The sequence below is a fragment of the Apteryx mantelli genome, chromosome 4 (assembly GCF_036417845.1).
Source record: "Apteryx mantelli isolate bAptMan1 chromosome 4, bAptMan1.hap1, whole genome shotgun sequence".
In the NCBI taxonomy this organism is placed as follows: Eukaryota; Metazoa; Chordata; class Aves; order Apterygiformes; family Apterygidae; genus Apteryx; species Apteryx mantelli.
Window position 1 is genome coordinate 72,976,287 of NC_089981.1, and position 23,285 is coordinate 72,999,571.

General features: G+C 42.1%; 1 protein-coding gene across 2 annotated transcripts in view; it reads right to left on the reverse strand.

The window, feature by feature from the left end:
- Positions 1-23,285, reverse strand: part of PRIMA1 (proline rich membrane anchor 1) — a 54,578-nt gene that overhangs the window by 17,040 nt on the left and 14,253 nt on the right. Inside the window, exons 3-4 of one of the 2 annotated variants that reach the window (XM_067295623.1) lie at positions 4,966-5,095; positions 786-866 (exon numbers count right to left, since the gene is read on the reverse strand). In XM_067295623.1, coding sequence (XP_067151724.1) covers positions 809-866; positions 4,966-5,095 — 188 coding nt within the window. In that variant the 3' untranslated portion in view covers positions 786-808. Of the gene's footprint in view, positions 1-785; positions 867-4,965; positions 5,096-23,285 lie in introns of those variants that run through there. The other variant, XM_067295622.1, reaches the window with a different exon arrangement.

A 23,285-nucleotide genomic window follows, 5' to 3' on the forward strand; every position in this document is an offset into this window, starting at 1 on the left:
GTACTACCTATCATTATGCCTGTCCTAGAAATCCTCGAATGAAAGGTGTCACAGATGATGTTTGCTGTTGATACAAAGTGCCACACGTTTGGCCAATCTTTAAAATTTTCCTAATGTGCCATGAAAAAGTTTCCTATGAGAAAATTCACATTTTTAGAAAGAGTAATGTAGCCTTATGTCACCAAGACCAGAGAAAATAGCTGATAGTTTCTCAAGACATTTCAGTATGTACAGCATCTTTTCCACTGCAAAACTGAGGGTGTTATCACCATGCATATAACCACACTGCAGCACAAGATAACATCACATGTGATCTTTTCCAGTGCTTGATTTATGCAACAACACAGCTCGGCAGCAGGTCTGCCAGCCCTGGCGTGCCAGTCACGCGGTGTCTAATGCTACACACTCCTGCGATGCACGCAGTAAGTTTAGAGGTGGCTCTTCTTCCTTTGAAGAACTGTCCCGTATGTATCTTCCCGAGTGTTTTACCTGTCTGACAGTGCTGATTGATTGACAGTGCTGGTTGACACATTTTGGTATTTGGATCAAAAAGCACAGGAATGGTTTACAGGATTTCTTATGACCATTTCATGCTGGTAGAACTTGAACATTTCCCATGGAGATGCAGAGATGATGATAACAGCAGGCTACTTTGGCTCTAGTAATTATTTTACACATGGAAGCACCAATCCACTAGGTTGTATTTTTGAAAAAAAGGCTTAGTGCCAAAAACAGGTGATATACTGAAGTTTTAGCTTTTGCAGAGGAAAACAAACAAACAACATCAGGAAACAGTTTTTATACAGATTCAATAAAAATACAGTTGAGTTATGATACCTCGAGGACAGTCACTCCCTCTCTTCCTGCTACAAAAAAGAAGACATGAGAGAGTTTGATCAGGTCTGGTCCTTTGAAACCAGTAAATGAGATTTTAACTTAAGCACAATAGGATTTTTCTTCTTTTTTTTTCTACTTTAAATTTGATTCTTATAAAAGTGAGGGATTAATACAACAGATCCAAGCTCTGCGCAAATAAATCTCTGCCTGCACTTTCCTGCTAAAACTTTTAACTCTTTCTACACTCTACAACCAGATAACTGCTGTTATTTCAGTCCTTAGTGTCCCTTTAGTGCATATATTGCTAATTAAGGCAAGTCAAATGCTTTAAGTAAACAGGATATAGATATCATTGATGTTCAGACTATAAAAACCACTTTGTTTGGAAGACTAACAAGCTGTGAAATCAAGTTATCTCAGTAAGGTTCTTTGCAATAGTCTCTTGTAATACTTGTGGATTTGTCACTGTGAGATAAATACCATATACATCTGTACTATATATTAATTCTGATTGGATTATACCAGTTTTACCCATAGATATACCTTACAAGGAACTGATGTTTAGTATGCTCTTAATATTTTATTTTGACCTATCTTTTTTTTAGCTGATGAGCTGGCGAGAATTTTCAAATGTTGTTCCTGTTACACCAAACAAGATATGAGCCATCTGCTACTGGCAAGCCAGTTTTTACACTTACTGGCACTACAAGATTTTGTTGCACCCACGGGCTCCCATGAGAATGAGGGTTTCCAAATGTGATGACATGGATCTCCTTCCCCTGCTCCCCCAAGAAGCAGTAAAAAAATCCTGTCTAAAAAGTCTGTAAGATGATACTCTCATGCAAGATTTTAAAGAATGTATGCTTGGATAATAATTCTTGCCACTTTCATATTTACATTGCTCAACAAATAGTAGGTGATGAATCTCAATGATATCCCTGAGATGTAGGCAAATGGTTTTATATCTGTTTCACAGAAGAGGAAACTGAGGGAGAAAGGGCTCTGGGGGTGAGTTTGTGCTGGTCGTTGTGAACAGTCCTTTCCTCAGTATACTCTGTACACGATGACAGGGAATAGAGGCTGTGCCACCCCTAGAAACTTTCAGACATGCTTGAAATGGCATAAGAAATAAGGGATGAAGATGAGAGCATAGCTCTGGCTGCCTCCACACTAGGTGTGCTCTGCACTCGGCTGGGTTGTCACTGCTCCCTGCGTCACTTACAGAGTCATGCCTTTAGGTGCCCGGGAGTCTGCTCCTCCTCCCCACAACTGGTGCAGTTCAGCTGTGAGAGCCAATGGCATTGTTGTGCTCCTGTCCCTCACCCAGAGCTAAAGAAAGAGTCTGGTTTCTACATCGAGGCAAGCAGTGCGTGCCTTTCCTTGGACACAAGAGGGTTGTGCCACACCGAGGTTACAACCTGAGCTAGACATGGGGTGGAGGACAGCAGGCGGCATCTGGAATGGCTCAATGGGAAGACTCTGAGAGGATGGGTGTGTTATAAGGAAGCAGATAACTTGCTGCCCCTGAGCTGGGAGCCAGATTTTTTGGAGATGTTGCAATGAAAGAGGTCCCACTTCCAGGAGACGCACAGAGAAACAGAGTTCGGAAGAAGGACTGCAGAGCTGAGCAGGTGGACACAGGTGTGAGAAAGGCCGAGTGCAATTCCCCAGCTTGGGGGATAGCCACAGGCAGGGAACATGCTGGAATGAAACTTGGCTTCAGTATCACCTAGATTAATTCCCTTACTCTTTCTCTAGACAGGCCTAACTCTCAGCAAAAAACACAGTGAAGGATTTCTCAGACTATCCAAAACCTATTCAGCTCAACAGTGCATGATAATACTCTGTGTCAAAGGCAGAGATTTTTCTCTTGTGAGGTATTTTGCCTTATTTCTAGGGTTTATCAATAGATATTCCTTACAACGGATCAAGGAACCTGAACTATTGAGGAATGCTGCCAAGCACTTTAGGGCATCCATTTAACAAAGCTATTTTAGAAAGGACTCATTGATGAAAAGAAATACTCTAGTTACTCTGCAAAAATATAATTAGTAAGATTTTCTTTTATATCTATCCATCCTACCTCTAAGTAGTTTTCAGCTTAGCATTTGTCAGCAGTGCGAATGTCAACAAGAAGAAGATCTAAGAGGAATTTTCACTTCTCTGAGCCTAATGTCAGTTCAGCTGTTGACTTGTATGTTGATATTCACATTGTTGACAAATAATGGGTGTCTTCATCAAGTATCTGTATTACTCTTCACTGATAGGAAACACAAGATCCTTTGTTATGTGAACTCCCACAGACTTCTCAAGGCAGCTCTAAATTTGTCTGTTTAAATTTCTTTTCCATACTTCCCATCTACCAGCATCAGATAGCAGATCTGAAGAAATATTCTTTGCTAGGCACAAGTTGCCCTGGAGAATTACTGCTCCCATCAGCCTATTTTGCAGCCTTGGCAGAATTCATTCACTGCTTGGCATTAGGCAGACAAATGCAATAGCTGTTTTTGAAACATATACAACTTTCCATGTGGAATTGGACCAACCGCCTATGAACAGCTGATGTCAGATTAGGAACCACAGGTAAGAAATTTTGCATTAAATCAACAATCCAAATGGACTTTCAGTCATCCATAGATGATTCTTTCTGAAAGTTCCGTAGATAGAATGAAAGCTTTGCAATTCCTCAAAACTAATAAGCATTCATTTTAGCTAAACCAGAAGCAGAAAAGATACTTATGTAAATTTAATAAGAAATTAGTTACAGACTCCTGTCTTCTTGTTTGAATTATCCCTTTTTGATGCTCTTGGATATATTATCCTTCACATCCTGAGTAAGTTTTCAGACAACCACAAAGCATGTGCAATGGTCCACTATTGTGATAGCCCTGCTAGGGCTAATCAAAAATCTTGCATTTCTTTTTTATGGAAATATTTTTTTTGTGAAAGGTACTTTCCATTTTCTTTTTTTCCCCCAAAAAAATGTCAAAGCTGAAAAAACATAAATTAATCCAAATTGTGATTCAGATGTCACTGCACTATGTCATGAGAGTTGTGGATTGAATATTGTTCTACTTTGGGCTGGGTCACCCAGCTGCACTACAGCTCATGCCCATGACTCTGATGGTACACCATGGCAACTCCATAAAATCGTGATTGTTGGGTGTCTTTGAAGCTGTACTCAAGCCAATAGACGAGAAAAGAAACTCCATCCAACCCGACTACAACTCTCACATGATATTTTCTTTTCAAGATCAACGCTCTGGACTCACAGTTTAAGCCTTCATACAGAAATTTCCAAGTTTTGACTTTTTTCCAGAGAAGAATTGAAATATTCTTTAGACAAAGTGACGATTCTCCCTCACATTTTTCTAAGTAACTGAAATCAATACTTTCTAACTCCTTGAGGCTTATACAAGCACATATATCCAAAAGACAGTGGTAGATGAGCACATATATTGCAAGGACAGTGGCAGATGAGCTGAAATGGTTACTTCTCACAGTATTGTAGATAGCCTTCATATAGCTTTTAAATTAAAAGAAATAGGTTTTGAATTTGATTCTGTAGATGATCATTCTGAGCTGAGAATAAATTAGAATTAGAGTCTCCAAATGAAAAATTACACAAATTACCCTAGAGTTTGGGTTAAAAGGACTTGCATCAATTTGAAAAGCTATAATTAGTGATGCGCCTGGGCCAAAAATCTCACATCCATCACGTGTGAATTCTGAATACTGTCACACCAGCATGCAGGTCCATAACTAGATAGGAAAGTATCTCCTATCTCTTTACTGGGTCAGCCAAAGCCTATTGACATTCCCCAGCACGCTTGCAGCACTTTAACTTAGGGGAAGTTCATATTAATCTGAACATTGTGGCTCTGTCCCATTTATAGTTTTTCTCACCCTCTGGCCCATGGCTGTGCATTGAACTTCATCCTTTACACAGGCAGGAAAAGGTACATTAAGTGACTCTCCAATGAAAACACACATTGACTATAGGATGCCAATAGACTGCATTTTGCCTTTAGGATGCCTTTAAACAAAAACAAGATGTCAGCCAAGTCTCAGGTCAGCCTTTGAAGGATTCTATTGCCCTAAGCACTCTAAAAGCACCTGTAGTCTTACCTTTTTATGGCTTTGTAGCAAATGATGACAACTACAAAGAGGAACACTAGTGTGGTGCAGCATACTGCAATGATAATAACCAGGCCTGGCCACCAGGTCTCCTCAGTGGGGCAAAAGGTAGACTTGGGAGCTGTAAAAAGAATGTGGAAAACATACATGAGTTCTCCCAAATAGGCAGTTTATAATCAGATATGCTTCAGCCACCCAATGCAATAGCACTATCCCAGGGCCACAGATACATGCAAAGATGTTATTTCATGTTTAGGAGCATTTTTTTTTCCAGGCAATCAACTTCCCTCTGTTTGGTGCTAGATGCTTGTCATGGTCCCCAGACGACCACGTTCTCTGTGGTGCTGTCATCCGCAGCCTGCTGCTCAGAGTGAGGGAGAAAGGCTCAGCTCTGCTACCTGCAGGAAACCGTTCTTGCCTCCCTGATTGCCTTCTCCTGCTGCATCAGCTTTAGTTTTAGAGGGAGATGCCATGCTGATAAGTGTAGGCTTTCAACCCACATTAGGGGAGGTTTATTGGGGAAAAGCAGAAATGCCTACCAATCAGGTTTGTAGCTGCAATCACTTTAACCTTGGATCGAGGAAGGGGAATTCATTTTAAAAGAGCAGGAATTTTATTACATGCATTAATCGTTTTTAGAGGACTGTAATTGCCAAGCTTCTTTCCCATTACACTATCTTTGAATTGTATTTCTAACAGTGGAGAGATGTGTTACTCTTGAAAATATAGGCAATTATTATATTTTTCTTATTTAATAGAGGGCTAGAATTGTGTCTATAAGTACCACTCAAAGCAAGCACTATTTTGCATCAGAAGTAATGCCGGGGCCATTTAGTCCAAATCTTTCCTTCAGGGGCATATTCCTTCTCCCATTCTTTGAGGGGACACTTATTTACTGAAAGATGATCAGCAACAGGCAATGCCATGAGCAGTACCAGCATACTGCAGAGGAAGAAGAGACCACTGAATTCAATGTACACAACCACATAACCTTCATGAGAATGCATGTCTCCATATTTGGAGTCTAATAATGAATCAGTCAATGGGTATGTCTAAATCTCTGACTTCAGTTGAGTTCAGTTGAGGGGAGAGAATTAAATACAGCAAAAGACACTTTTTGAGTGTAGTTATTTGATCTGGTATATCCTTCTTATTATACACATCACAAACAAGTTAAAATATGTTATCACCCCTATAACATTTATTGTGAGCTGACTTCCCCTGTTCCTCCTATGTTTGATGTTTAGGATGAGAAATACACATACTCTGTTAGGTAAAACTTTGAAGTTCAAAATTGCTGAGATAAGATTTTTTCCAGTGACATGGTCCATAGAAGAATTGGTGGTATTCATCCTAGGAAATCTGCAGCAGTACCTTAGCAAAAGACTAGGTGAAGAACTAGAGGTGCATCGAAGAAGCAATCAAAATAATAAAGCCAGCAGCTTGATAATTTACTAGATAGGTCATCTTTCGGTATCACAGAGAAAGTGCTGCCTTTCTCACACGCATCAGCCTTCAATACACGCTATCACTATATCACTTGCCTAGCAAATTTTGCCTTCTATTCATTATGCATATATTGACTGTGAGGGATGTGGGTGGGGTTTTGGGTTTTTTTTTGTTGTTTTTTTGCTCAATGAGAGAGAAAAATGAAGCTGAAAAATTAAGTGACTTGAAGAGCTAATGGTTCCTGGCTCCTTTTCTGACAATGAGTCCACTCCCAGTCCATCTCAGCAACTGAATTTCTACTTTATTATTGTGTTAGCTGCAGAGTCAATTTTTATTAGGTGGTGTAACTATTTATTGCATTATGATATGAGGTGATTTTAAGATATTTTCTAAATGATTTCAATATTGTTATTTTATAGCATTACAGAACAGAGGGCATTTCAAAGATGACAAACTGTTTCCATGAAGAAGCATACAGTGTCAGGGCCAACTCTGTGTTCCTGGTGTTGCCCTGACAAGCACAGATAGTTCCAATGAAATCAAAGGAAACACATGCATCAGCAGATGCCACACAAAACTAGATGAGATCTTCCAAAATGTGGCTGGTGAGGACATCCTTATCCAGTTCCTGCTCTTCCTGCAAGGCAGGTTCAACCAAACTAGTCCTACACCAAACTGAGATGATGATACTGGTTTGCTCCTTGGCATAACAAATGAGGATGATGGATGTCAGAAAAAGGGTATAAAGCAAGGCTTGTCACATGCCTATGTAGCACAGGTTTCTCGACAGTTTATTATAGTATTTTTATATGGAAAAAAAAAGCCCAGAAAAATGTGGGATAAAATATTGAGTATTACTGCTAACAGTGAACCTCTATGTAGTTATTAATGACACTAGAATAAGAACTGCTGATGTGGAAGAGACCATTAATTTATCTGGTTTGGTTACTTTCCCCACTGAACTGAACCAGGCACTTAAAAAGAAACACAAGAAATCATGCTGAACACTATCAAAGAATGTTTTTTAGTGGCTAGTGGGTTTCTATAACTTTAAAAATTCTTTTCTATTTCTAACACTTTATTACAGTGCTAGGTAATCTTGTTTTCCTTAGAAATGCCCACTCTTTTTCCACTAAGCTTCTGGTTGTGGTGCTATTTTCTGCCTTTCTCAGTCATGCATTCACTAGCCTTCATTACTGTGGTGTTTCTATGTCTTTAGCGCATTTCTCCTCAAAATTACTTTCTGAGGGAGAGCAGGACTGCCTTTAATCCCTTGCGCTGATGGGAAGTCGAGGCAGGGAGATGCCTGGCCTGCTTGGATGGCACAGAGCCTGGAGCGAGGCATGGTTGCCTCCTTCATACCACCTCTTTCAAATCTATCATAAAACCCCCAAGGTATATATTATGAGAGGGGAGGGGAGGGCGTCACTGGCCATAGGGCGTCCCTTCATCGTCACCTTGGGGCTACTGAGAGCTGAGAGTTGCCAGCCCGGCCACGGCGTTTGCTCCAAGGGCACCTAGTGCTGGTCTCATGCAAACAACTTCAACTGTTCAAAGTGTGGCCACCTCTTGATTTGACTCATTCCTATCTGATCTTCGTTAATCTCAAAATTAGCTAAATAGAAGAAGTGACTTTCACAGTGCAAAGTGTCTTGAGGAAATTGTGCTTTTGCTTTTAAGCCCTGAAAAGTCATTCTGCATGTTGAAACCAACTTTCTTTATAGACACATCAATATCAATCAGTCCTTGATGTTAGATGGGTACAAGATCCATCCTCTGTGACCCTGATCATCACTTGTGGGCAGCGACTGTCCTCCTTATGCAACACACAATCCATTGGGTAGAAGGTGCTAGGGAAGTGTGATATTTTAAAACAGATAAGCAAGTTGAGCTGAGCAATCGTGGCCTGTCATCCTGACAGAAATCCTGACAAAATAGTGAAGATCTGATTCAATTAATAAAGTATTAAAAGAAGGTAACTGATGCTAATGAGCATAGGTTTAGGAAAACATGTCTTGTCAAACTCACTAGCTATTTTCTGAGGAAATTACTGGTTTTGTAAATAGCTGTATTAGTGTTGGTGTAATAACCTTAGACTTCAGTATGACATTTGACTTAATTCCACATGATGTCGAGGTTATGAAACTATAATACCACACATGAAATAAATGAAAAGCTAGAGAACTGGTATGTCTCTAAATCTAACTGTAAACAGAAAGTCCCTGCTGAGAGAACGTGTTTAAATGAACGAGAAGAAAATATAAGGTCATGGCTACCAGTAGTGACTGTTGATGACTCAGAAAGGCAGAGAGAGGCCCTTACAAGGTTCCTGCCCACTCTCTGCCAGGTCTCCCTGTGGATGGCCTCTACCACTTGCTGCCTGACCGCTGGTGGCTTGGTGGGGGGCACCTCCTGCTTCTCCAGTAACCTTACACGTGGCACAGAGACCAGGGCCTGCAAGCACGGTCCTGTTTGTGGACCACCACAGCCAGGGAAGTGCAGAGAAAACATCAGGGCATGTGGCATCAGCAAGAGTGGCACAAATGCCCAGGGCTACCTCTTGCCTCCTCTCTGCTCTGGACAGCGAGCCCTTTCTCCAGTCCCAGCTAGAGCAACCAATCTTCTCCCCCTCCCTATTTACCTGCCCCTCGTTTTAGCAGACGTGCATGTGTGTAAGAGGATGTAATGACTAGAAGTGGAGATTGGGCATATTTAGATTATATATAAGGTAGTTTTTGTCTCTAAGGATAAATATCCATTGAAGGAGTCTGTCAACTATGGTGGAGTATTTCACCGAAAAACTTAGTTCAAGGTATACTGTTTGTTTGCTTTTCCTAAAAGATGTCAAAATTCAGCCACAGAAATTAGACTCAAAATAAGAATTAACTGAAGAAAATGCTATGTCTCTGGTCTGTCCATGTAAGCACAATGCCTTTTTTTAGTGGACTTAAAACTTATTAAGTACAAATCTTGGTAAGATATACTTGTAGAGAGCCAGCGCCTTCACCTATTCAAAACAGCACAAAGCCTAATAAAATCAATAGACCCCTTTCAGACCTACAGTGAGTGGCTGGATCCAACTTATTGAAAACAAATTCATGAAAAATTGCATTTAGGGCAAAGGCATCCTACAAACTATTTAAGTACCATGGAAATCTCACACACTTTCTTTCTTTGACTAAGCAAACTTTGAAGCCTCAGCATAAGGACGTATTTCAAACCACAGCTCCAATTCTAATGTTAGCAGGTATCTGTACTCACTTGGATTTAGTCAGAAATGTGCATACCAGAAAAGATTAGCTCAACTACAGAGATCTTCCCTGAATGTCCAGGCACAAAAATAGAGGTTGTGTCACTGGAAAGGAAGTTTCCATAAGATCACAAAGAATATTCTAATTTCTTTTTAGCAAATCTCAGAGTGGATTACTCTCAAAATTGCCCTGAACTGCTAAAAATAAAAAGGCATAAAACAGTGATGAAGCAATTTTTAATGGTATCTTCTGGATCATCATTCAATGGTTTTGTGTATGTTATAAAAATGTCACATGCTTGTACTGTCTGTAGCAGAATATAGAAATGGAACTAGGAATCCTTAGGTACATCCTCAGATTATCTTTAGTCGTCATGTGTGTATTTTAAAAAGCTTGGATTTTGGAATTCTAATATCCCTGTTATTTATTTAGGTTAGGGTTATTATTCACTATCACAATATTGACTATAGGCTAATTGCTCTTCACGTGGGAATGCCAGTACGTTAGAAAGCAACATCTCCAAGTCTTTCAGGAGAGAGTAAGTGCTGTTTCCACATGATGCTGTTTACTGTGATTATGCTGGGTTGAATCCGTGCTGCTGCACAACTGTCCAGGATTGGCAAGAGAGGCTAAAGGAGGAAGGCTCCCACTCAGGATGCCACTCGCTCCTTGCCTGTCTGGCCTCTCACCCTTCGCCCACCCCAGCAAAACAAGCCATGAGCCTGGGTCAGAAAATAGACATGGAGGCAGGGACCCATGCTCCCACACGGAGTCCCAGGGAGGTGTCTCTGGCTGAGGTCTGTGTCAGTCTGTTTATTGGCTTGGACCCAAGCAGCTGGTGTGTGCGCTGACATGATGTAGAAGGATGACAGTGACCCCTCTCACCTCTTTACATCAACAATAACTTCATGCCTAAAAAAGGAAGAAAGCTTTTAAGATAAATCAAAATGATTGTTGTTTTTTGTTATTTTTGTTCTTGCAGAAAGGTCAAGAGTGCTGGTGTAATCATCTTTATGAGACAGCTGCATGTTTTTAATACTGTGTACTCACAACAGGCTAAGCCTTGCCATCTTTATGCCTGCAGCACTCTCCTATTGTAGGGCTGTCCAAATCAGCCATACTCTTTTAATTAGCACACTTGAAAGTAAAGTTGGATTGTATTTTGAAAGGCAGGTTCATATTCCAAGGGCCTGAAGTGTTTTGTTAGTCCTGAAAGTTAAAAGGAACTGTGGATGCAGGCACACTAGGTGTTACTGCCAACTTATAGGTATGTCACGTATATATGCCATATTTTAGAAAGACCTGTAGATCTGCTGGCTAAGGCAGCCTTTGGGATTTTAGTCTCATCTTCACTCTGCATTTGAGTATATTATGTGAACTTTGATTTGTTCACATAATTTGTCCGGACATTGACATCTCCATTTGTAAAACAGGGAGAAGCCACTCATCCCTACAGTCATTATCACACTGGGATATAGGAACAACTTCAGCTTGGAGAGGTTTAGCTGTGATTACAGATGTCAAGGTACATGAAAAGACTCCCAGAACAATCCATGAATAGTTAAACATGGAGATGGAGTTTGAACATGTAGAAATTTGGATCTCTTCACATCAAGGCGTTTCATCCAGGAATAGAGGAAGGAATAGAGGGGTTCAATGAATCCTCTGAACAATGTGAAACAACTCAGGTTGTGGCAGGAGAAACCTTACAGTAACGGTCACACACACACACAGATCCCTAAACTTGGACAAATGTTTCCCAGAACACCGCTGCCTTCAGCAGGATTACTCCTGTGCCGAATTTAGCCCCTGTGGAAATCAAAGCAGCAGACTCCAGGTGTCATGTGTCACCAGCCCATGGGTGGATCTGCATCTTGATCCTGCAGCCTCTCACAAACATGGTGAGTCTGACGCTGCAGCTCGGGCAGCTCCAGGTTTCCCAGAGAGGGTCTGTGCTTTCACAAGGGTGAACCAGAATGATTTTTTACTCCATGGCCATGTAATTTCAAGGATACCCCCTCTATAGTGCAGCCATCTGTGTCCTTCCGGGTGAGCCCTGCTGCCTTGATGCAGTGACTTCATCTACACTTCTTTCTTACAAAGGGGAGCCTTGAATAGGCAGCAGTTGTGGTCAGTTGACTTTCCATTTTTTCAGTGTATTTAATTCTGCACATAAAATTGATCTTTTTCATCCTATGCTCATATTTGTTTAAAAACTCTGTAATCCCCTGGCTACTTAATTTGGCCATATTATGATTCGAAGACAGTGAATGCTACGCTTTTCTGTTAGGTTTCCTGTTATTTATGGATTGAGCTTCCTCTAAATGTCCAAAACTTAAAGAAGGGCGGGTAAGGGAGTTTGCCCTGGAACAGAGAATTGAGAGGGGACGTAATATCTTTAAAGACATAAAATACTGCAAAAGAGAGGATGGGAATAAACCAGCCAGTGGGGACAGGAGAAGGAATAAGTTGCTAAAATTACAGTAGAGGAGATTAAAGGTAGACATTAAGAGGGAAAACTTTCTAAAAGTAAACAGGGATGGCTGAGGTATAAATTGCCAGGAGGCAAATGGATAGAGTAGGTGGCCTCCTGTGGTCCACTCCAGCCCTGTTTACTGTGGGCCTGAGATGTTCTAACAGAGCTGACCTTCGTGCTTTAAATGAACACCCAGATATCTTTTCTTGTTCATTGCTTTGGTTATTTGTTGACCCTTTTCCAAAGCAACTTATTCAGATAGCTACACACTGAGTCCCAGTTTGCAGATCCTGTTTGTATATATGCAACAAGATATGCATGGATATGTGTTCAGTCAACCACCCAGTGTGCTGTTAGCACATAATGCACACCAAGTCAGTCTTCTAAACTCACCAGCCAGGGCTGGAGAATATCATCATAGTATTTAGCTTGTCACTCCTTCCTGAGTTTGTCAATAGGTTTAAATCACAGATTGCTGAGCTAAATTCAGTCTTGGCTATATTCCATTATGGTGAGTGGTCTTGTCCTGGAGACAGTCTGGTGTGATGAGTACAGGTGTAATCTAAGTGACAGTATACCTGAGAAAGTTCAAGTGAGCTCAGATTAGGATGGTATCTGTTTGATCCAAAATTCATTGGATACTGAATGGATCTTGATGGGCTCGGGATCTGTTTCTCTGAAAAAAATTGTGATGCGTAAAAGATGAAAAATAGGAGAGCCTCTATCACAAAATCCCATGATGCCTGCTTCCTTTTTGAGAAAGCCAGTTTCAGTGCTGAGTCTGAGATCTGATATCCACTTACACGTAAGCTCCCTCACACCCTCCAGCACTGCAAATTAATCTCAAGGGGAGTGCCAATTCACTTAGTTGCAAATGAGAATGAAGCCTTGGGCAGCTAAGAAAAAAGGCCAAAGCCCAAATTCACCCAAATCACCCCAATCACCCAAAAGTGCTCAGCTGGTGTAAAATGGTAGAAGTCTACCAAGTCACGAGATTCACGCCAGCTGAGGACCTTGTCCCAGCATGCACATGGTGCAGTTTGTAAGTGCCACTCCTGATTTTGCAGTAGGTCAGACTCCCAGACCCTTCGAAGTTCAAGACTATTCAGATGCAGATTTTATTATCTAGCCTAGGGCAATGCTATGATATCTGTGAGTCAGTGTCAAGCATTCTGTGCTTGTTTACCGTACTTCATTACATAGGAACAGTTACAGATGTGTTTGGACAATTCATGTAATAGGAATATGCTGTGTGTACCCAGGGCTGCTCACAGGGAAAGGCAGCCAGCATGGAAAAAAATAAATCCTTCACAAAGAGTGTTCTAATGAAATTTGTGACATTGTTAGACTTTGATACAAATATAGACCTTCAGCTGTTATTTTTAAAAAGCATTTCAGGAACAGGCGTATATGTGTCCCCTTTGAACATATCCATCAAAACTGTTGGATTCACGGGGAAAATTTTCCCGGGAGGATGAGGGCAGAGAAGGCTGACTGGGGAGATGGACGTGCCTTAGTGCCCTGTCCCCTTGCCCGTGCTGCCAGGGCAGAAAGCAGTGCGGTGTCAGGCAGCGCCGCGGCTGCTCCTCGGGGCTGCTCAGCCTCGTGCCTGCTCCGACCCCCGGGGGCTGAGCGGAAACTCGAGCTCACATTCACACTGCAGCCACAGCTGGCCCCAGAAGGCACTGCTCAAAGTTGGTAATAACGTACAAAGACAGGCTTACAGAAGGAGTGATTTCCATCTTCCCTTGGCAGATGAACAAGAGGCTTGTCAAACTGTTCGGTTTCTGAGTACACAGGGAGAGAAACTCCCTCGTGTGTCTGTATATACACACATGCATACATGCATATAAAGGATATATGTATGATAAATATATATTTTTATATGTATAAAATACATATTTTTATATGCATGTATATAAATTAAACTGCTGCCAATGGTTTTCCTACATGTGTTTATATTCTGGAAAACTCTGAAGAATTAATTAGTAAGTTTTGTTGACAGGATATGTGAGAAACCCTACCTACTCTTTTCTTCTTCTCCCTTTCCCTGCACTTATGATTTCTTACACTGGCTGAACATGTGAAGGCAAACATTCACATTTTCAGCACTTCCATACCTGTCTAAAACAATCCATTTTGAAGATACAGGAGCTAGAAGATATGAACGAATGTACTTCGCTGTCTCCCTGGCAGGTCCAAAAATCACCTCATCAGCTTCCCTTCACATTTCTTGCCTGCAAACAGCACACCAGGCCATGCTTGTGCAGCCAAAGGGGAGATGTGGGATCACGTCAGATTGAATGCCAAAGGCAGCACTGGCACCCACACAGGGCTAGGAGGCTGGGCCAGCCCTTCCTGACTGGCAGGTTATGTCCTCAGAGACAAGTTGCAAATGGCCATCCGTTACTCTGCCTTCAGGCTGTATAGTAAACTCTGAGTAATGAATATGAACGGGTTCAGAGAGAGGTAAGTAGAGGCATTCCCAGCTTTAGGATATGCCAGGTCCAAGACAGGAGAACTCAGAGATAGTCAGAGCTAGACCATGTGTGTCAGGAGCAGCACCTGGCACCAATTCCAATGGTATGCAAACAAAATTAAACCTTGAAGAACTATAACCTGGACCTGGCCACATCTTCAGTGGGGCAACTTCTTTGTCCCACAGCGGGCCCGGTCATAGCAAGCCCATCCAGGAGGTGGCCAGCGGGCTCTGTGCTCTGATTGCCCAGCCTCCTGGCCCCCGACAGCATGCACGGTCTTGGCCCTGGGGAGAAACACAATGGCATAGAGGAGATCCAGTGCAGTGTAGACCAGACCGCCTTTGAGGAGAAAGACTGTGCTATGTGTTCCTCTGCTACACCACAGTATGCTTGCAAGTATCTGGCACAACGCTGTTTGCCCTTGTTGTGTAGGGCACAACTCTGGGGGCACGACCGCAACCCGTTGGCTGCTCAGCCCTCACTCCCTCTGAGGAACAGCATCAAAGCGAGCACCAAAAGAGAGCTCTGAACACTACCGCAGTATCAAGTAGACTAAATCCAGCAAATACAATAAAATATGAATTTCCCACAACACCTTTTTTCCTCAAATTGAAGGACACACTGCTGCCTGTACGGCAAGAGGTAGGGAAATGGGGCGCAGAATGGGCAGAAATCCAGACTTGCTAACAGCCCCCGTTGACTTGAGGGACGAGGCTGATACCGCAGGAATATAAAGCAGAAATCAATGACAACTTCAATAACAGATGAAGTCCACTTGGGGCAAGTTCATCTACCGTAAATCCAAACATCATGGAATGGATTTGGATTATAAAAATCCCCAAAGGGCAGTGAACTGGAATGCTTTTCTGTTTGGACCTGTTCCCTGAGATTCTGCCACAAAGAACAGGCACAAGAGGAAGATGCTGCTGAGTGTGGAAAAGACTGAAGAACCCCTTTAAACCAGTAATGTCCTGTGCTGCCATGCTTTCCTCTGGAGTGAGGCTGTAACTGGACAGGATGTGCAATAGACTGTCTTATAGAAAATAAGAACCACCTAAATTTGGAGCAAATTTCAATTCAGACCAAATCTGTGTCAATTTTCTTTCACTTTTTATTTTCTCACAGATCTGTGCCCTTCCTGTTGTTTGTGGACTTAGGGCCATTTCAGAGTCCCATGAGATACAACAACTACCCATGAGTTCAACTCCTGTGAGTTCAACAACTACTATTTAGGCAATAGTGGTATGCTCAGCAGAAAGCCTGTTCGATTTACTGCCTCCCTGGAATAGCTAGTTTAAATAATACCGGTGAAAATTAGCTATTCCTGAAGCAGATGATACTTCTGTTTATCACATTATGTTGCAGACAAATTATATCATGCAGCTGCTCTGTGCATATGTTCCTACTACAGTTTTAAGGGGGATACTGTGATCACTATGCAGTGGGAACTTCTGCTATAATAAAAACATGTGTGGGATGATGCTGGAGAAATTCCCTCCCCTGCAGTTTTTACACTGTAGATGCCGTTTTTCTGCACTCTTAGTCCCTGCCACCCTTTTAATTCTCTTTCCCCTTTCTAAAAATACTTTCCTTCTGAAATAAGAAACATGCTTGGTTATGGAGAACAGAGTTTGCAAGAGGTATAGGAAAGGGGCAGCTCTGAAGGAGTTTTCCAGAGGTCACGGATGATATAAGAGCATGTGGGTCACTGTAAGAAATATGACTGCAACCACTGGTGGAAAGACCTGAGCCTGGTTATAGCCAGTGAAGAAGAGAGGAGTTGAGTGGGGAGTTTTAAGTGCTGTGCTTAAGGTCTAAGCTTTAGAGGTTATTGAACCTGCACATATTTAGGTTTTGGTTTTGTGGCAGATTTCACTAAAGCCCCATGTTGCTGTGCTGTCTTGTTAGGTCTCATGTGGCTGCTTTTCCCAGGCAGATTTTAAAGTCTTTTAGATAATTAAGATGTCGTTAATACCAAAATAAAAAATAACACCAAAGGAAAGCATTAGTAGCCCTGGCATAGATGAAGCACACTGTGAAGAAGTGGCTTGCCCAAAGTCGCTGCAGCTCAGTGAAAAAGCCAGGAAACAGAAATCTTTTGATTCCTGGCCAGTCCTACACTCCGGATCACGTTGCCTCCTCCTTGGTAGTGAGATGCAAATGCTGGATTTAGCCACAACTACCGTACAGGACTAGAAGCAGCAAACTGCCTTGCTGGCTTCCAGCGTAGCTGCCAGGTCTCCGACCCAAACAGGCACCCTGGTGCCATGCTGGGAGCCTCACGTAGCCTAGACCTACTGACAAAAATGATGTAGGATCTCAGAGAGTGTGCAGGAAGGGCTGATGCTAAGCCTGTAGGATAACTCGTATTGGTTTTAGCATTGCTGCAGAGGAAGAATGGTATTTCGGTTCAGAGCCCTACATGCTTATGAAAGGAGGAGGATGCAGGCAGCAGAGGAGTCAGAGGAATATCAAAAAGGTAGAGAGGGAAAGTCTGTGCTCTGGACAACTGGCAGGCTGAGGGCCAGGTCTGCTGGCCTTAATCCTATTAGGTTGTTGGTGAAGATGATGGGATCAGCCAGAATTGAGGTATGACCTGTAAAAGGAGCAAAACATGGTTTCAACTGCCAAGGTTTTTTGGAGGAGAACGGGGTTGGCGAGTGCAGAGGGAGAGAGTCTGTTCTCTACAGAATGATCTGGGGAAGCAGTAGCATTTCAAGGCCTTGTGGAAAAAAGGCTTTTAAGGAGATTACATCATAGCTAGTTTCTGTGTTAGAGCTCCACTCTGGCATTTATCTTTACAATGGATGCTCACGTCAGCTGCTGCCCTCTGATCTTACTGGGTCACATGTTTTCTAACAAGCAGTCTCCCAATGAGACACTGTTTAGCCATCTGATTCTCCCTCAGCAAAAGGGCAGAATTGTCTTTATCCTGATTAAATCACACACTATTGGTTTCTGTCCCAAGCAAATTAGAATTGAAGTCCACGGCTTGCAAGCCAGCCTCCTCCTTGCAAAATTGCAGTCACTCTGGAAAGCCTCACGGGCACTATTGCATTTCCCCACTCTGCACAACCTGAGTCAGTGCCAGACTGTGCAGCACAGAGGGGAATGAACCCCCCTGCTACTCCTAGCCCTGCCTTGCTGTGCAATCAGTCATTCAGCAAATGTTGCCATACGTGGTGGCCTGCTTTTCAAAATGCTGAAAACCCAGCAGCTTCCTAGGAGTCAATCAGATTAGTGGGTATCTAGTGCCTCTAAAAAACAGGTCACAAATGCCTGAAAATTTGCTTTTAAATTAGTATTCAGGAATTTATTTTAAAAGGTGACCTGATTTTCAGAGGTTCTGAGCACTCAGAAAGTCAGAATGTTTTAACTTGGGTGCTTGGATACAGATATAGAAGCTTAACTTTAATCTTCTGAGTTTTATGATACAGACTTTAACCTCTCTTTACTTAGGCAGAGTGTCACTGTGGGTAAAGGACAGAAATTCCTCTAAGAGCAGTGGGTTCCAGGCTCAGTCCTCCCCCTTGTTCCTTTGGTCGTTTTGAAAAGGTTTTCATCCTCTGCCTCTGCTCCTCCTTTAGAATGGGGACTGTAGTCCCAGCTTTCAAATGGTTGCATGGTTTAGGGATAAAAAGTGCAACATAAGGCTGCATGTTATCACTATTGTTATTCCTTATCTACTTCTGTAATAGGGTAAATAGTTCTCACCTTATGATGTATTTCATCGATATTTCTACTACAGCTAGCTGCATTTCCTTGACTTTCCCCATCAACTACCTATTCAAGCAAGCACAACAGCTAGGCAACGGTCTAAGACAGAACAACAATAACACAGTAGTGACCTGAGGACAGTAATTCTTAGTTCTTTTGAACAGTAGGACCACTGAGAGACAGACATGTGCCAGCACAGTACCATCCACTTCATTGCGCAAATACACAGTCTGACACTTCAGTGGCAAGCGGTGCACTCAGAGAGCATGGGCCATTCTTCAGAATGGAAAATCAGTGCACAGGATTATCCTACCGTCCTGGCACACTGGGGGACCCAGGCACAGTACCGCAGTGGAGAAAAGAGACCTGGAAACACCAAAACTTCGTGCTAGGTCTGCCTTTGCCATTTTGGTGCTTTGCTACCTGAAAACATATTAGCATATTGCCACATCAGTATTCAACAAATACACACACGCGCACACACGCAAACACACATACATATAATTATGTGTATATGACTCTCCCCCATTCTCTTTTTGGTGGCACAGATTTCCTAGACATGGTCTAAAAATGGGTAAGATACACAGAAGGGAATGAAGTCCCAATACTTTTTCGGGATAAATTTAACACTTGTAATAGGTGTCAAACTGACAGCCTTGCAAACTGAGCAGATACTGCCGATTTTCCCCAGTTCCCTGTTAATGTCCCAAATACACCTGAGAGGCGATGGCTTTTGTGAGCAGGCTGGTCAGTCTCCCTGCCATGTGAAGTCCTGGCTTCCACGCTGTGTCTCTTAACAGGGTTAAAAAAACAGAGCTGTCAGTTTTAGTGTTTTCTGTGCAGGCCCCCTGCCCACTGGGACTTGCAGCAAAAGCTGCAGAGCTCAATACATGCAGAAGCAATTTCAGCACATGCAGTGACTTTTTAGGAGGAGGCTCACTGCTACAAATCAAATATGTAGGACCTTTTTCAAGCTTTCAAACTTTGTGGGAAAGGGGCTACCCTTCTTTGCAGGCTTACAGCACCGGGCCCAGTGGCATTTAACATAAGACAATAGTAGGGACTAGTGGAAGCAGCAAGGGTTCATCTCCAAACTGGAACTCACTGGGGAAAGGAGGTGCATTTTCCTACAGAGCTTTCCTCTTCCACCACGCATCCAAGATTACCCCCAGATCTACCGCAGTAAAGTTTGTATGAAGGCAAACAAATGAGTCTTCTGGAATTTTTTTGCCTCCCCTAGTCAGCTAATTTTCTTTCAGGTGGTTTCAGAGGCTGTTTGGGGGCAGGGGGTGGCCTCATTGCCATCCCTGAGACAGACTCCCGCATGGGGCGATACAGCCACAGAGAGCATGTCATGGAGGAGCGACTGGCCAGGGAGCAGAGTCCGGGGGAGAAAATTGACCTCTTCCTCCCTGCATCCTCTCAGCATGACTTGCAGGCCACCACCTCCCTCAGCACAGCAGCGAGCAAGCACTCAGTGAAAAGCATATAGAAATCTCTGTCCTCTCCAAAATACGCTGGAGTGGGCCATGTCTTAGGATGCCTGCTGGGATTTAAGTGGTTTGAATATCTCATTAAGCACCTAGATGCATTTTTAGGTGCTCAAAAGCCCTTAAAAAGCCAGCTCTTACTTTTACTGAGCCTCAGGCACTCTTGCATAAAATCGGTGCCCCGCCAGGCACTGTGAAGGCAAGTACAGTTGAGCCTGAGAGCTCTTCAGATATTACTGTGGTGACACCCGTATGGACACTTTGAGTAAACGCAGTGATAGCCCTTCCAGGCTTTTAATCCCCAACTGGTGATACACGTTCCTTTGTCAGGAGTTTGGTGACGTTGAAACATCCTTGACAGAGGAGAAAAAAGGAACGACATAGCTATATTTTGTACCTACTCCTTACGGTGATGGCATGGCCATGGCTCTGCCCCTTTCTCCCAGCAGGGTGCATGCCTTCTCCTCCTTCTCGCTGCCCACCCATGCAGCCTGCTCTGCAGCGCCCAGGGCAACACGAAACAGCTGGTCTGTTCTGCAGCAATTACTGTTCACTTTCAAGTCTAATAATAATGATAATAATAATCCTTAGTACTTGCCGTCCACTAGTCTCAAAGCTAAAGTTTACAGAGGTGGACAACTAACTCTATTTCATACATGATAATACTGAGTCACTGACAGGTTAGCTGACTTTCTTGGGATGTCCCAACAGGTTGGTGGCAGGGAGAGAAGCAGCACCCTGGGCTTTCTTGTTGCCATCCCCTGCAGAGTGGGCAAGACATCTCCTTTGCAGGAGTCACAGTAGGTCACAGTGAAGTCTTCTGAAAGCTTATTTGTCTCTCAGCTCTTGCAGTTAATAGTCCTTCAAAGGAGGGATGACATAGGCTGAAATTCAAACAGCTGAAATGCAATTTTGGAAGTCTAAGCTGCTACACTGATGACCAGACTTTTGCCAGTGAATGATTAATGAGCTACCTCAGGGCTGGCAGATTTAATTCCACAGAAAGATGGCAGATCTGCAAAACTTCTTCAGGCTGAGCAATATGCACGAGTGGTTCCCCAGAACTGACCACTGGGGCTATGAAATGTGAATAAAATTCAATGCTACTTTTACACTTAAGATATTACCTCTTAGATACTTAGCAGCTTTTTAAAGAGCTTGGGAACCTCCAGATAAAAGCAAAGATTAGACAAGCCTCACAGCTTGGAGCTGAAACTTCCTCAAAATTAGTGCCTTCAGGGAATGCAGATATAAAACCAGATTCAGCCAATTGGAGACTGATTTTCCCAACACAGACAGGGAATGCTTGGAAATACTGGGAGTATTTTCCTAATGTGTTTGTAGCAGCAAGTACAAGGCACTGGTTTGTGTCCATCTCTGAAAAATTAATGGTTTATGTGTTGGGCATTCAGACACTATGTGGAGAGGGTGAGTATAATTAGACATATACATTAGATTGAAGACCTCAGATGAATTTAAAGAATTTATTCTACAAAAAAAGTCATCTAGACAAGAACTAACAATCTGTACCTGAATGTATGTCTGAGTTTTAGGGAGCAACCAGTTGACTATGTAACAATACTTCTGTTAGTGTACAGCATCTATATAAACATAATCCTTCTGTTTGATATTGGTTAGTTTATTCTTTGAATCACTTCAACGGCTTGGTTCTTGCTGGAAGTAAGGGCTATATCTATCATTTCAAAAATGTCCCTAAGGAGACCAATCAATAATTCCCATGTTTAGTGAACTTGAGTTCCTTTTCCAAATTGTATTCAGGTTCCACTTAAAGTCATTTTTGTACACTTTATTTAAGGGAAATATAACTAAAATTGATGACCTGCCTAGGATAAAATGGAACTGAAATGTAAAATCCTTTCCAAACCAGGGGTAAATTTAATACTAATAAAATAAAATTCCATTTATCAACTGATAGATTCTCATGCAGTGTCTATAAAAGACAGAATACTTGCATCATGTTAACAGAACAAGTCATTTCAGCATGCCAAATGCCCAATAGAAAGCCCTTGTTCTCCACTTAGAGTACATTTGTAACTCTCTGAAAGCTAAAAGACAGGGCAGAACCTATCTTGCAGTAGCAAAGACAAACAAATCAGGTGGCTATTCGCATCTTCCTCAGGCTTTACGCAGAAGTCTGAACCTGCAAAGGTATGTGAGCTTTTGCAGAGATGCTGCTCGCGCTCACTCCCTACAGGAGCCTGCAACACTCGACAGCCAGAACGGTGGAATCAAGCCCAGTACAGCTGAGACAGAGCACCTGCAGCTTGATGGGTCAAACTAAGAGTTAAACCAAACCTTCCCTTTGCTCCACTGAGAGTCATGGGATAAGATTATACATTGCTTCCAAATGGATAGAAAAAAGTCCAGTGATGATTCATTAGCATTTACTCCACTAGCCTCCTGGTAAAAGTCCAGTTTAATAGCAGCATTTGACAAGGAACAGATGATGTGTAAAATATTTCTAACCAATGAACTGATGAAATACCAGATCCATTTAAAAGATAATCTTCAAAAATGTAAAGCAATTCACTTTAATAACAATTAGGTATTCATGATTTGCTAGTATATATATGTAGTTATAATGTGATATAATTTACTAGTGGAAATGTTAAATTAACTCTCATAATTACTAATGATCATTTTTGCCAGTAGTATCAGTTGTTAACATATGTTTATATTATATTAATGGACACTATGTATTCACTTTAGGATAACATCCCAAGTGTCCAAATTGCTACTTTCTTGATCTGCTATACACTGACTTAAAAATTACCCATAAGTTGCAATTATACAGGCACTGCAACACCTTTTTGCTGTGTTTATAACTAAGACAATGCACAAAACTATTACAAGAATATACATTTCTATGAGCTGTTTTACCAAGGCCAGCTCCTTAGTTTTTGCTGCTAGGATAGCCTGTGCCAATTAAGAGTCTTCTACTGGCTTGTCAAGATGAGGCACATCTCATTTCTGCCATGGGCAGGGCAACCTAAGAATTACTTGTAAATCAGCAGCCTGTGACTCATCAGTAACTTCAGTGAAGATTTGTATCTTCTTAGTCAGTGAAACGATAGTCATGTACAAATGGACTGCCATCCATGCAGGGAATTAATGTCCTAGCTTAGCCAAATCCCTTTGCTAAAAAAATAAATCAAGCTGTTGGAGTACACATCTCAAAGCCAAAAGGACTGTTCCACTGCAGAATCAGTTTAATATCTAATGCTTCTTGTTTCAAAATTAGACAATACTTTTAATCTATAGAACTCCCACTGCAATGCAAAATCTGGCCTGAGGCTCTTACTTTTAAATACTTGAAAAAGTATGAATGGGTGCATTTTCAAGAGACTGGATTTTTCCATATTATGGATTTATTACTGCATGAAAGATTCAAAACAAACCTGCAGGGTCCCAGATAGGGGGAAGATTC